The following is a 14,955-nucleotide window of genomic DNA, read 5'->3' as shown; positions in this document are numbered from 1 at the left end:
CCTAAATGTCATGGAATATCCCTGTCTTCCCTGTGCTAGCCAGGTCTGAACTTAAACATTTCATCGTTTTCACAATGGACTGGCTGAACTGGCACATGCCCTCTGAAGATAAGCCCTGTTAACTGATCACAGTGTTTACTTCCTCCTAAAATTCCATTGAAATGCCCCTGAAATATTTCTGAAAGATAAAAATTCACTGGAGCAAACTAATGGAAAAAGCAGGGTAGAGAAAATACAATCCACACTATATACAATAAAAGTTTACCATTAAGGTGAAAAAATGTTCTTTCTAATAAAGCATGGCAGAGATTCTTAATCCCAGAAAAAGTAAATAAAGAATGAGGACAAGGGAACTTTCCAGGTGATCCCGTGGTTAAGAATCCACCTTGCAATGTAGGGGACATGAATTTGATCCCTGGTCAGGAAACTAAGATCCCATGTGCTTCACAGCAGTTAAGCCAGCACACCCTAACTACTGACTCTGTGTGCTCTGGATTCTGTACACTGCAATTAAAAGACCCCATGAGATGGAACAAAGATCCCGCCTGCCTCAGCTAAGACTGGATGCAGCCAAATAAACAAAAAAAAATTTTTTTAACTGAATGAGGACAAGAAAATCATAAAACAATGCTTGAGACATTTTATTCTGAACTAAAGGGTCTAAACTTGAAATGCAAGTGCCTATCAAGTTTAAAGAAGGAAAACAGAAGAAACACAGGCACTAAATATGGACAAGTCTAAAGAGAAATTCTCAAAAGTGCCTGGGAACAGAGACCAGAGGGAACAGGGATGAAAACAGGGAACGTTTTCATCATTTATGAAAACGATGTGAATATCATACTGGGATCAAAATTCTCATCAGTACACTAGGTCCAAGAAGGCAATGGAGTCATGTTTTTTAAGTTATCATAGAATTTATTTTTGAAACCATCATTCTAGTTAAAATTAAAATAATGATTAAAATCCTATAAAGTTCTTTAAAGCTAGTTTGGAATTAAGAACATTCATTCTAGTTACATGTATATATATAGTATGCATTTCTATGTAGTATACAATATATCAATATATTATAGCAAATATTTTATTAAACTGAATTATAATTAATATAATATATGCTTATATAATTCAAATATGTAATTTGCATAAGTATAAAACAGAGCTACAAATAGATGGTCATGGATCATTAGAAGCAGGCAAGCCACAAATAAGCAAGCAGAGGTGGGGCAATTCTTAGCAAGAGGAGGTTGTGCCAAGACCTAAGGAAGGAGCAGATGAAAGTGGACCACTGGGCTGTTCCAGCAGGACCCGATCCAGCCAGACATTCCCTGGGTGGTGGCTAGCCCCACTCTGTGAGTGCATGAGACTCTGGGTACCTGGCCTTGTTCAGGTCATTTAAACTTCAGCCTGCATTTTAAAAATGATGGTTCAAACCCAAATTCAATCAACAAATAAGAAGAATAAATAAAGTGTGGCCAACCCACACAGTGCAACACTACTCAGTCAGTCACAAAGTCACAAAGAAAAAGGAATTCGATACTGATTCATCCTTTGACATGGCTTATTCTCCAAATTACTAAGCACAGTGAAATAATTCAGACAAAAATAAGTGTATATAATGTATGCTTGCATTTATATAAAATGCTAGAAAGTACAAATTAGTGTAGAGTAACATGAAGTTCATCAGTGGCTACCTGGGGACAGAAGGGGGCTGAGTTTGTAGGGATGAACAAGAAGGACATTACTAAAGACGGGAAGAAACTTTTGGAGTAATAAATAAGTTTAGTCTTGATTTTGGTGATGAATTTGCAGGTGTCTACAAATGTCAAAACTCATCAAATTGTATATTATTCGTATGTGTAATTTATGTCTATTATGCACGTGTGTATTATGAAAATATTAAAACTTGAGTTTCTCTGTTAAAAAGTAAAAGGTAATGGTTCAGAATAGATCATCTCAAAGTTACCTTCAGTTTTAGTGTTTTGTACATTTTGCAGAGGGCCAATGATTGGATGGTCAAGAAAATCTGGCTAACGTGATATTCTCGGTCTGGGAATTTTTCTGGCCCTGAATTCACCTGCCAAATATTCTGTCCAAGGGATGATCCCAAGAACCACAGAATAAGTGTGCATAGCGTCTGCAGTACTATAAGAACTGTGATACATAAGAAATTTATGTGGCCATGGATGGCAGGTATTCTTTCCTTCCTGAGTTCCCTCAAGGTTACCAGTTCACTCTTCATGGTGGCTGCAATTGCTGATGATCATAACCTCCTCTGTTAACTGATATGGCAGAAAATATTCCATTTCTTGCTTTCAATAATTTGATTTCAGTGGCTGGGCCACATCAGGGGAGGAGGAGTTACTACTTACTTCACTTTCTGACCCCCTGGACATGAACACTGACCCTATTGTTTAACAAATATGCCACCTTGGGCATAAGACTCATCTCTCTTTGCCTCAGTTCCCGCATTTGTGACCTAGAAGTAATAATAATGTAATATAGTCATAATATTTCCTCTCACATAGTGATGTTATAAAGACTAAATAGGGCAGGTAAGATGGTCCCAAGCAAAGAATGAGTAGTCTATGACAAAGCATTCTTAAGTTTGCATATCAGAAGCACTCAATAAGTGTTCACTGAAGCAAAGGCGAGTGGACAAGTCCCGCATGAATAGAGTAATTCATAGAAGAGAGAAATGAGGCCTAGAGTGTATTCTTTTATAAAGAAAGTTCAGAAATATTTTAAATAATATTTTAAATATTTTAAAAAATAGAATAATATGTAGTTCTAGGACACAAAGGGGTAAAATTGAATGATTTGTCTAGCATGTGTAAAAGGTTACTAAAAAAGGAAAAACAAGTGTAAACGTATTAAACTATATGTTAGAAGTGCTTATTTGAATCCAGAAGATTTATGGTATTCAACAGATTTTGATTTTAGCTTTTTCATTTTTAAAATGAGGAAGTATGACTGCCTATAGCTTGTGGCATAGGATTAAAGAAAGTTACTACATTGAAAGCACTAAATCAAAATAAATTGATGATTTTCAATGTCAAAGCTGAAGAACTGTGGGTAAACTAAATATTAAGCAGGTAAAAGCACCTTTAAATCATCTTAACCACCAAATGAAGATGAGAGAACTTCAATCAAGTATAGTATAATGTAGTCAGAAATAATTCACTATCTGCTGGGAGCAGGAGCTCTGCCCATGGCAAAAGTCATGAGGAAGGAGGCTCGGCACATGCAAAGGTGGGATCGAGCCTCAGGAGTCCCCCTGGAAATTCTCGAGCATCTACCCCTCCAACCAGAGTCTGCCTACTTTCTGCTTTGTGCTCTCACCTACACCTCTGACTTTACAGGGGGCCTGTCCCCCACTACCTCTCTGAAAAAAGAGTTAACTTACAGCTCCAGTTAATAAAGTTCCTGGGTGTGACAGTGTTTCAACCTACAAACTCCTTTGGAAGTCCTCTAGCCTGCCTTAATAGGTTTTTCCGGCCACATGTGATTGTTCAGAGCCTCCCAACTGTGAGAGGCATGAGATGTTCTAAACTGTCTAAATACAGATTCCTTTGAGTAGTTAAAAGATTGATTAGAAATTGTATTGGTGAAGGGTTTTTCACTTGTTGGGCCAATGCTTGCTGCTAAGTCTCCATATCCCTTACCTGCTGTGTCCTGGCAGTGTATTGATTAATATAATGGGTGTAAGTAGTAGCTTTAATGTTTGTAACCTTGGACCCTTGAGTTAATTCTTTTTCTTGTTATAGCCCACCACACCTTTGCCCTGTAGGAATGCAACTTTATCTAATGCTTTTGGAGGGTGGCGCCTGACTTTAGACTGATCACCTTTAGAGAAAAATAAGTTCCTTAAAATGTTAACAGGCCTCCAGGCCAGAAGATGATGCAAATCACCTAAACTTTTGCATATTATAAGTTTGCTGGAAGAAAGCCTGGCTTACTGCATGACTCTACCCCTTCCCCCATTATGCTCTATGCATAACTTAAGGTATAAAACCTACTCTGACAAATAAAGTGCGGGCCTTGTTCACCGAAGCTTGGTCTCCCCATGTCGTTCTTTCTCTCACCTTCTGGCTGAATTATTCAGCCTCTTTTCTCCACTGAATTTCCTCACTGAGCTATCCTTATTCTATTACTCTTTATATCCTTAATTAACATTTAATTAAGCAATTGTTTCCTGATCCTCGCCGACGCCGTCCCCGCTTCGAATTCCCTGGATCCACTGGGGCTGGGCCCTGGCAACTATCTCAGGAAAGGTTTATTGATTTAAAGCATATGTCTAATAATAGAAATGATGTTCTAATATATGACTAATTTCTATCAAGCAAGACAGTAGAAAAAATCAGAATATATTGATGTGAATTCACTTCTGCTCAGGAGACATGATGCTCTAATTTTTAAATCTTGATGTCTGATTAAAACAAAAGTTAAAATGTTAGCAACTAAAACTAAAATGTTTAGTTGCTAAATAAAATCTGACTCTTTTTTTTTACTCCATTGGACTGTAACTCACCAGGCTCCTCTGTCCATGGGATTTCCTAGGCAAGACTATTGGAGTGGGTTGCCATTTCCTTCTTCAGGGTAACTTCCCAATCCAGGGATCCAACCCACGTCCCCTGCATTGGCAGGCAGATCCTTTACCGCTGAGCCACCACGGAAAGTTAGAATAGAATCAAGCAATTTATGTAAAAAATTTTTTAATTTACTTTTAAAAACCCAGACATATAGCATCCTCCAATCTTTGTACCAAAAACAAGGCTTCATTTCTGAAAAGCTGGCTGGCTTTTATCCAATGCGAAAATTTGTGAGTCATGTAAAATGTATTAATCAGCCTCTGTCTGTCATCCTTTTATCCCTTCACTTCAGTGTTCTATTTTTTTAATACATTTTAAATTTGGGCTTTCTTGTGTATCAATGAAAAGCCTTATAAATAATTTCTGGAACAATGCAAAAGTGAACAAAATTGTAAGTTAATTTAAGATAAAGTACAATATGAGTGACAATCTTAAAAACTCGTGCATGGTCTAAACATATGTTAACTAGTAAAATTTCTAAACTCAAGTGAAAATTTATGAGCAGAGGACCACCAGGAAGAAGCCCACTCGACAAATGAATGTCATTTATGACATCAATTATCTTCCCATAGATCATAACTCAACTGATATATGTCAGTGTGCTAGTCACTCAGTCATGTCTGACTCTTTGCGACCCCACGGAGTGTAGACCACCAGGCTTCTCTGTCCATGGAATTCTCCAGGCAAGAATATTGGAGTGGATTGCCATGCCTTTCTCATATATATATATAATATATATATATATATATATATATATAATATCAGTCAATAAATCTATCTCTGGATTGATTTTACCCGGACACTGAGCTCATGCTTCTGACTCATAAATCTGATCACCTGACAATGCAGACTTACTACTTTGCTCTCCTTCAACCAGGACCTCTCTAAGTATTCCACACATGCATTTACATTGTAATGGAAAATATTACAAAGGAATAAAGAGAAGCTATAACCAGGGATTAAGCTATTATAAAATGATAAAAGAAGATTTTGAATAAAAAATATACTACATCCTTCCCCACGTGTTCTCTTACATTTTCTCAAGAATGCTGCAAGGAAGGGATTAATAACTAGAGACTGTACAGTGAAGTTCAGAGACAAGTAGTAGCCCAAGACCAATGGTAAAATGCCACGTTTCTGGCTCCAAGGTCATGCTGTTTCCATAACAACCAGGTTTTTATGTTATATTGACCAAAGAATGATGAAACTGAATTTGTCTTTAGATCATATTGGAAGCATAATTTATTCTTTTACTTTACAAGATCTTGCAAGTATATGATGAAGTTTTCTACCCAATGGAGTGTTCACGGTGAATCTATATTCAATTCCTCCATCTAAAATGTGGACTTACCCAGAAAATAAATTTACTGTCGAGGAATTCGCTCTCAAGACTTTGCCAGTGACAATGAGTTTGATGGCTTTTCGAAACCAAGGATAAAAGAAAGCATAAATCAAGGGGTTCATAGCTGAGTTATAATAAGCAATCCAAACCAGTATTTCATAAACATATGTGGGAGTGATGAAACCTAGGAAGGCATCAATGATGGAATCCAGGAAGTAAGGCAGCCAGGAGACCAGAAACGCCAGCACTGCGACGCCCAGTGTTCTTGCTGCCTTTCTCTCTCTCTTGGCCACTCTGTCTTGGAAGCTGTCTGAGCATCGCCCAGTCTTGTTGTTCAGACTCTCAATTTTTCTAGCCTGTTGTTTAGCAATGAGGAAAATCTTGAAGTAAACAGTTATCATGACAAGGGTGGGGATGAAAAATACAAGGAAACTGACAAATACCCAACTCTGATTCACTGCAATTTGACAGCCTCCCACACAGGTGAGAGCACTTACTAGATCCTCCAGTCCAGCTGCATTCGCTCCTGTGCCAAAAAGAGAAAAAGAAAAAATAATAGAAAAGAGCCAAGAGGAGGCAATACACATGCCAGAAACAGACACAGTGAACCTGGTTGGATAGACCAGGGGGTCAGTGACTGCAATGTACCTGTCCAGAGAGATAAAGCACAAGTGGTAGATGGAAGCGTAACAGAATGAGCCTTCAAAACAGGAGTGGAGTTGACAGTAACGCTGCCCAAAGTACCAGCAGCTCTCCACGGACCTCACTGTGCTGAAGGGCATCACAGTCACTCCCACCAAGAAGTCAGCACAGGCCAGAGAAGCAATCAAGAAGTTGGTAGGAGAATGCAGCTGCTTGAAGTGGAGAATGGAAATCATCACCAGGAGATTTCCAAACACAGCCAGCACAGCTCCAAAGATGAACACTGTGTACAGGATGAGGCGGGGGCCTGGTGAGTAGGGGGTTTTCACACAGGATCCGTTCAGGTGCTCGTAGCAGAGCTGCACAGCTGCAGCAGAAGGAGACGCACTGCTCATGATTCTCTGATTTGATACCTGGAAACCTGTCACCCTCTGTGGCCCAGGATGTCATTCCTGCTTTTGAAATGTCCTTAAAGAAAAGATAAATACAATGTCAGTAGTTGCCAGTGCATTCTGTCTTTGCTTCCTTATAAGTGCAAATCTTCACTTACATGTTTAGAAAGTGATCATATCCTCATCTTGTAAAATGATTCACTTCTAAATGAATAAGTGGTTAATTTTCATTGTTACATAAAATGCTGTCTACTCAAATTTTTTAAATACTTCCTGTATTACCTCGTTCTTCATTTCAGAGGAGAGTTTGTCTTCAAGAAACTATTACATGATGCATGTCCAAATGCCACATTTTATTAGCATTATTTTCCTAATTTATCAGAGCAATGATAATGCCCCAAACACTCTCTCCCCTCAGGAACATAGTTCCATAATTTCAATCCCCAAAGCTCTTAAGATTGAATCCCCACAAGTGCCAGGTGTTTAGAAAGAAAGAATTAAATAACAATTATGTTTATGCTAAACTAAGTTTATGTCCTATAATTTCCTGATGTCATTTGATCTTTGCATGAAATATAATAATGCCTAGCCTTTAAAACCTTTGAGCAGAAATGGAAAGTCATATTATTTATTGTTATTAGTTACTGCCTTTTCATTTTTCTTAGAATCATTTGTTTATCATTTCTGTGTTGAATATCACTAGAACTCTTTCAAATAAGTCCTTTTTCTCTTCCAGTATCAGTTTGTGTTAAAGAAAAAAAATAAATATAATCATATATTAAACAGTTGAATGCTTCAGGTTTAACTTTAATAATTCAGATTTAGAAAAGAGGAGGAGTAGAGGACAAAATGTTTGCCTCATGAAACAACCAAGGAAGTGCAAGTACAAATAAAACATTGTTCCTGCTAATGTTTTTCTTGTAATGGGAACTATATGGAAGATATTTTTTAAAATAAATTGTTGAAAGAACTTTTGGAATGGGAGCATTCCTATATTATACTCCATATTTTAACCACTGACAAATTTCCATTTCCTCTTAATGTTCTAGAATAGATGAGCTTATGTTTCAAAAAAATGTTTTCTGATGAATGACTTCTATGTGGTATACTCAGTTGCTCAGTCATGTTCAACTCTTTGCAATCCCATGGACTGTAGTCTACCAGGCTTCTCTGTCCATGAAATTTTACATGCAATAATACTGGAGCAGATTACTATTTCCTACTCCAGGGGATTTTCCCAACCCAGGGTTCAAACCCATGTCTCTTGCCTATCCTGCATTGGCAGGCAGATTCTTTACCACTGTGCCACCTGGGAAGCCCTCAATGACTTCTGTTGCTAAGTCGCTTCAGTCATGTCCAACTCTGTGCGACCCCACAGGAGCCCACCAGGCTCCCCCGTCCCTGGGATTCTCCAGGCAAGAACACTGGAGTGGGTTGCCATTTCCTTCTCCATAATTTCTACTTATGTTAAAAAATCAGTTTTTTAATATTGAGGCATAAAATATTTTAATATTGAGGTATAAAATATATTTGAAAAGTTTACATTTTTAGTACTTACAGACTGATGACATGATAAATGTATCCACTCATGTATTCACAACCAAGAAAGGAAGCAATACTCTGTATTTCTCCTCAGGCCCTTTTATACTTAATCTCCCCCCACATATCCCTTCTCCTATCCTGGGGAACCACTGATCTCCCTTCTATGGCTAGGGATTACTTTCTGAGGCCTAAATATCTTGTGTCAAAAAGTTCACACAGTTGGTCTTCTCTGTCTGGCTTATTTTACTCAGCTCCGTGTCTGTGAGTTTCACCCATGTCTGAGAACATTTGCAGCTCATTCCTCCTTTTTGCTAAATGGAATTCCATTGTCTGAATTCAATTGTCTTCCAGTTATTTTATCCATATACCAGTTGACAAATATTTAGACTGTTCATCTTGGGACTGTCATATTGGGAAGTGTATGTTTAACTCTGTAAGGAAGTACACATTTTCTAAGGTAGCTGGACCATTTTATGCTCTCACCAGCAAGCTATGAAGTGTTTCAGTTTGCTTCAAATCTTTCTTTCCTCCTGGTAGATTGCCTATCACCTTATAGGATTTTTAAATAAATTAGAGCTTATCCATTCTATTTATTTTACTTCTCTTAACTCTATGTGAGAGGCTAACATGTGGACAAGTAATGACAACTCAATGTGGTGATGGTTCCGATAAACAGAGTGCAGTGGAGGTCACCACAATGAAATAAGGGAATTGTATTCACAGGTAATTTTACCAAGAAGGTAACTTTAAATATAGGCCGAGAGGATCCAGGAGATATTTAAGGTAAAAACAGACAGGGGTTTCCCAGGCCGAGAGGGTAGTGTGTTTTGAGGCTCCAAGATGGGGCTGGACACATTCCCAAGGCTGAGAGCGGCTGTAGCGCAGGCGCAGTGTGGGGAGCGGCATGAGGTCAAGGAGACCTGCGCACAACCTGACTCCCAACTCCCCTCATTTTGCCAAGCTGTTTGGATTTCTGCAGAGGTAAAGGGTTAGGAAGGGAGAGGACATGAAATACCCATGGTGACAGATACAAATCTTCGCTTCACCTGCTCAGGGATGGTACATAGGATTTATATTTTTCTGTAATACTCTTAAATCTATTTAGCCTCACACTGCACCAGGTACAAGAAAAAAAATCTCAATAAATATAGGAATTCTGCTCCTTTATCCCCAGAGTGGCATCCATGTTCAGAAAGCTCAGTCTCACAGTATCTGTGGGTGTTTTTTGAGGTCTGTCTACTGAGGAATGCGTTTTCCTACCTGTAAGGAGCTGACTTGGCAGCACCTTCGCCTTCCCTGAGGGGTAGGGCTCCTAACAGCCAGGCTGGGAGGTTATGTTGTCTCTCAAAAGCATGTGCATCTACTTAACACATCTACTGTGCATATTTATCACTTTTCAAAAATGACCTAAAGAGTAGAAATAAAGCACAAGTGGAACATGGAAACATAACTCTTGGTAGCTTCCATCGCTCTTGAGTACAGCACATAATTAATATAGAGAAGAAGAGTCAGAGCATTAAAGATCTACTGAAAGAAACCATTAAAAATACTTTAAAAATATTAAGATATAAATCCTGAGATACTTAAATCTCTTTAAGATGTAGTTTCTAAAATATACCAATGTACCTACAATTTAGTTTCATTAGATAAGACAAAAATATACCAAAGATATGTGCTCAAATGTTAGTCCACCAAAATAAAACAGCCAAGCACACAGATAAAACTAACTTCAATGCTTAGATAAAAATAGAGATGTGCATTGTTAACATCAATTTTAATATATTTATTTTATCACAAACATTAACATTTTAAAGATAAATTACAAAGTAAATCCCCCCATAACAGACACGGTCTATTATACACAAAGGTACATTTTGTAAAAGTGTAATATGGGGAATTATTATACATTGCTTTATAATTTAGGTCAGATGTTTTGCTTTTGTTTTCTTTTGATTTTAGTCAAAGAAGTATATTGAGGTTTTCTTTCCTTGTCAGTTGCTATTTTTAATGGTCAGTTGTGCTTTTTAATGGTTTCATAACATCTCACTTCAAAGGTAGAGCATAATTTATTTAATTTACACCATATGAATCCTAGTTTATTGTAATTAGTAACTGAGAGATATACAATGAATGTCCTTGTCACGTTTCCTTCCTTGCCTGACTCTCTTCATATGCTTGCTTGCCAGAAACAGAACTACAGAGTCATGTGACATGTGTGAGTTGAAATTTTACATAAATATCTTAATTCCCCTCTAAAAGAAAATGCTAAATTATGTTTTTCCTAGTTTATGAAAGTGCTCAACTTTCAGCAGAGTACTCAACTTCTCATACTCTAATTAATCTAATATTAATGATCCAGTGTTGTCAAATATGGGATACAAAACTGTATAAGATTTTAATTAATTTTAAAATTACATGTACATTTGACATTTAATGTATTTATTAACCATACCTCTGTAAAATTTCGTATTTATGTTTAGTGGGACATTCATCTCCATCTTAATGTTTTGTAAATTCTTTTTATATTTTTAAATCTACTAATTCTTCATCTTGTTTGCTGCCAATAGCTTTTCCAAGTTTGTGTGTTTTTCTTTAACATGTCTTTCTTTCACTTTGAAGTTGAAAAATTTAAATTTAGTGCATGAATCTATATTCTGTCATGATTCCACCAATAAATTATAAAAACTATGTTTTCTTCTAGTTTTTAATATCTCAGATAAATCAGTTTTGATTTTGTAAAATACATGAAGCAAGATTGTTAAGAGTTTTTCAAAAAGTTTTATACCACATTAACATTTTTAAATTATCCATTTTTCAATAGCATAAATAATAGTGTTATTTTAATCATGAATAGCTATAAACTCCAAATAGTATGTATAGGGGGAAAAATAAAAGATAATTGCCCTCCATCATGAGCTGGAAGGTAAAAGCAACAAACTTCATGAAATGGGAAAATTGTTACATAACAGAAACTACTATTGCAGTACAAATATTGCTCATGGTTATTCCTACCTTTACAAAATATCTCCTAAAATATAAAATTTGAATCTCATCCTGGGTCTTAAGCTGATGGATATGGCTCAGAGATCTTTAGGAGCTCCAGAAAGACTGGACCCCAAGAATCAATTTGCTAAAACTAAAAGCAAACTAAACCGAGTCCTGGGGTTGCAAAGAGTCAGACACGACTGAGCGACTGAACTGAACTGAAACTGAGTTCACAGAAAGACATTAACAGAGAACTTGGAAGAAAAATTTGAAAATGAAGAAGAAAAAGCTAAGCTTGGTAGGAAAGGTAAAAGAATAACAGGGACTTGAAAGAGAAAAGTAACAACTGACAGAGCAGGACAGTGTAAAGATGTAAGGAAATTAGAAATTATGACCACCGTGTCAACCACTAGTAAGTAATATGTTTTTATCAAATGCTCAGAGGATGTTCACTTCTCAAAAAATAACAGTGTAAAACTGATGCTGCTGAAATTGAGGTACTGTTTTTCCTCCCCAGTATAGTGGATCATTTTCAAGCACTATATTTCATATAACAATTATTCAGAAATTTTCAATATATCACTATATCACTGTTAAATTTTTCAAATCATCAATATAAAATTTGTTTTAGAATTTAGTTTTGATTGATGAAATGTCCTTTAATATTTCCAGTTTAATAAGTCCTATTACTTTTTTAAACCAAAGTAAAATGAGGCATAAATCACAGGATTTAGAGCTAGTTCCTCATGCAAAGAGTTGACTCATTGGAAAAGACTCTGATGCTGGGAGGGAGTGGGGGCAGGAGGAGAAGGGGACAGAGGATGAGATGGCTGGATGGCATCACTGACTGGGTGGACGTGAGTCTGAGTGAACTCCAGGAGTTGGTGATGGACAGGGAGGCCTGGCGTGCTGCGATTCATGGGATCGCAAAGAGTCGGACACGACTGAGCGACTGATCTGATCTGATCTGATAGTAACTGAAGAAGCAAAATATCTCATAAGCATATTAAATGCTATAAAACTCAAAGAAGAATCAATGAATAAATTGATTACACTGAAAAATCATGAGACCAAAAATGCTAAACTGTGATGTCCAGGGTTTTAGCTGCTTTTCTGTGTCTTAGCCATTCTGTTTTTGCAATTCTCTGGTAACAATTTTACTTTCTAGTAATGTTTAAATCTTTTTAATCTGTTTTCTAATCACAAGAAGAGTATTTCTGTACTGAAGAATCTTAACAAAGCCAGGTGTGAAAAACAATAGAAATCCTACCGTTATGCAGAACTGATTTAAACAAGTTGACAATCACTTATCAAGCAGAGGGCAGTTACTTATCCCTCCATCCTATCATCTTGGGCATCTGTGTACAATTTGGCACCACTGTAGGCCAGAGACAGGATGCAGAAGATGCTGGAGTCAATTTCTCAGACAGACAGCAGTGCAGACCTTAAGCATAATAGATTTAACTGAAACCCAAAAGTTTCCTGGGAATATGAGCAAAGCAGAAAAGGAGGGGAAAAAAGGCAACAACCTTGAGAAAGTTAATCACAGAGAAATTTCTGAGGAGTTGGAAATAAGTAGAGCACTTTGTAAGAGAAAGACAAAGGAAATCAGAGACAACTGAAATGTTTACAGGATACAAAAGGAATGGTTAATGGAATAAAAATGTGTGTGGCGGGGGAGTGGACTGTCTGCAGAGAATGGGCTACGGCCAGTTCTGCAGTAGTTAACAAATAAGGGAGTTAACATTTATCAGTCACGTAAATATTTTTGGAGAAGCAAAGGGAAGTGCACATCCTAACACGACTGAAATACAAGGGCTCATCCAGTTAAACTGAAAAAGCCATTTGTTTTCTTTCATGAAAAATCTTACTTGATTTTCTAAAACTCATTTCATTTGGAAAATGTAAAGATATCTTCCACCTCCTCAACCTAATGGCTTACATTTGTTCAGAGGACAAATTCATGCTCCCAGAACTATCCTTGAAAACCCGACCACTCACAATGACTTTGATGGCTTTCTTAAACCAAGGGTAAAATAAAGCATAGATCAAGGGGTTCATGGCTGAATTGTAATAAGCACACCAACAGCAAGTCTCATAAATATAGGCTGGGGTTATGAAGCCCCTAAAGGCATCAATTAATGAGTTAATACTGTATGGTAACCATGAAATCATGAATGTTATGACCGTGATACCCAGGGTTTTAGCTGCTTTTCTCTCTCTCTTGGCTACTCTGGATGTGTAACTGTCTGATGAGGACTCTGTTTTGCTACCAGTATTTTCAATCTTTTTAGCCTGTTGTCTGGCCACAAGAAAAATATTACTGTAGAGAATGATCATGACAAGGGTAGGTATAAAGAAGGACAGAAAATCTATCAATACCCAGTTTTGATTTACAACTGTCTGGCAACCTCCTGCACAGTTGAGGGCACTAGACAGTTCCTCTAGCCCATTCTCATTGGCACCCGTGTAGAACACGGCGCCACTGTAAGTAAGGGGCAGGATCCAGGAGATGCTGATGCATATGCATGACACAGACATCGTGAACTTGGTGTGATAGACCAGAGGGTCAGTAACAGCAATGTACCTGTTGATGGAGATGAAGGACAGGTGGAAGAGAGAACAGTAACAAAATGCTACGTCAAAGCATGTGTAAAAAGTGCAGAAAGTTCGCCCGAAGTACCAACAGCTCTCCACAGACCTGACCATGCTGAAGGGCATCACAGTCACTCCCACCAGAAAGTCTGCACAGGCCAGAGAGGCGATGAGACAATTGGTTGGTGAGTGCAGCTGCTTGAAATGAAGGATGGCAGTCATCACCAGGAGGTTTCCAAACATGGCCAGGACAGCCCCAAAGCCATACACCATGTACAGAATCACGCGGAATGCAGGTGAGTAGGGGCTTTTCACACAGGATCCGTTCAGGTGCTCATAGCAGAGCTGCACAGCTGCAGTGGGGGACGAGTTGCTGCTCATGATCTGTCCTTTACACTCAAAGAATTCTGTCCTTGATTTTCATAATGAACATAGGATTCTGATTTTCAATACACCTAGAGGAAAAACATACATCCACTAGGATATCTGAGGAAATTATCAGATATTATTACAATTTTTTTTTCATTTTCTGATTTTATAAATCACAATTGTGTTTAATAACAAAGCACAAAAATTACACCGAACAATAACATTGGGATTAATTTCAACTTATGCTTCATTCCCTGAATTTGATAAAATTTTCTTTTAGTCATAAATATTTTTCTATTTTTTTACCTCCAGAGTTCCTCTCTGCAACAGGCAGTGATATGGGAAGTAATTTCAGAGTGAAAGAATCATCTCCTACCAGGTTTATCTGCATTACTGCCTAAAGCACACACTCCTTCCTGATATATAAAAGCTATCTATAAGAGATCCCTAGATGGAATCCCTGTAGTGCAAGGTGTGAACTTGGAAGATTATTTTCAAG

General features: G+C 37.5%; 2 protein-coding genes across 2 annotated transcripts; both read right to left on the bottom strand.

The window, feature by feature from the left end:
* Positions 1-5,936: 5,936 nt before the first annotated feature.
* On the bottom strand, positions 5,937-6,968 carry LOC129659901 (trace amine-associated receptor 7a-like). Its single transcript, XM_055591430.1, has one exon. The coding sequence runs from the start codon at positions 6,966-6,968 to the stop codon at positions 5,937-5,939; it is 1,032 nt and encodes a 343-aa protein (XP_055447405.1).
* A 6,462-nt stretch (positions 6,969-13,430) lies between these two features.
* On the bottom strand, positions 13,431-14,474 carry LOC129619424 (trace amine-associated receptor 6-like). The gene has a single exon (XM_055534668.1). The coding sequence runs from the start codon at positions 14,466-14,468 to the stop codon at positions 13,431-13,433; it is 1,038 nt and encodes a 345-aa protein (XP_055390643.1). The 5' UTR covers positions 14,469-14,474.
* Positions 14,475-14,955: the final 481 nt, after the last annotated feature.

Source organism: Bubalus kerabau, chromosome 9 (genome assembly GCF_029407905.1).
Source record: "Bubalus kerabau isolate K-KA32 ecotype Philippines breed swamp buffalo chromosome 9, PCC_UOA_SB_1v2, whole genome shotgun sequence".
Lineage (NCBI taxonomy): Eukaryota > Metazoa > Chordata > Mammalia > Artiodactyla > Bovidae > Bubalus > Bubalus kerabau.
Note: the sequence above shows the minus strand (reverse complement) of the source record. Positions and strands in the feature narration are given on the sequence as shown.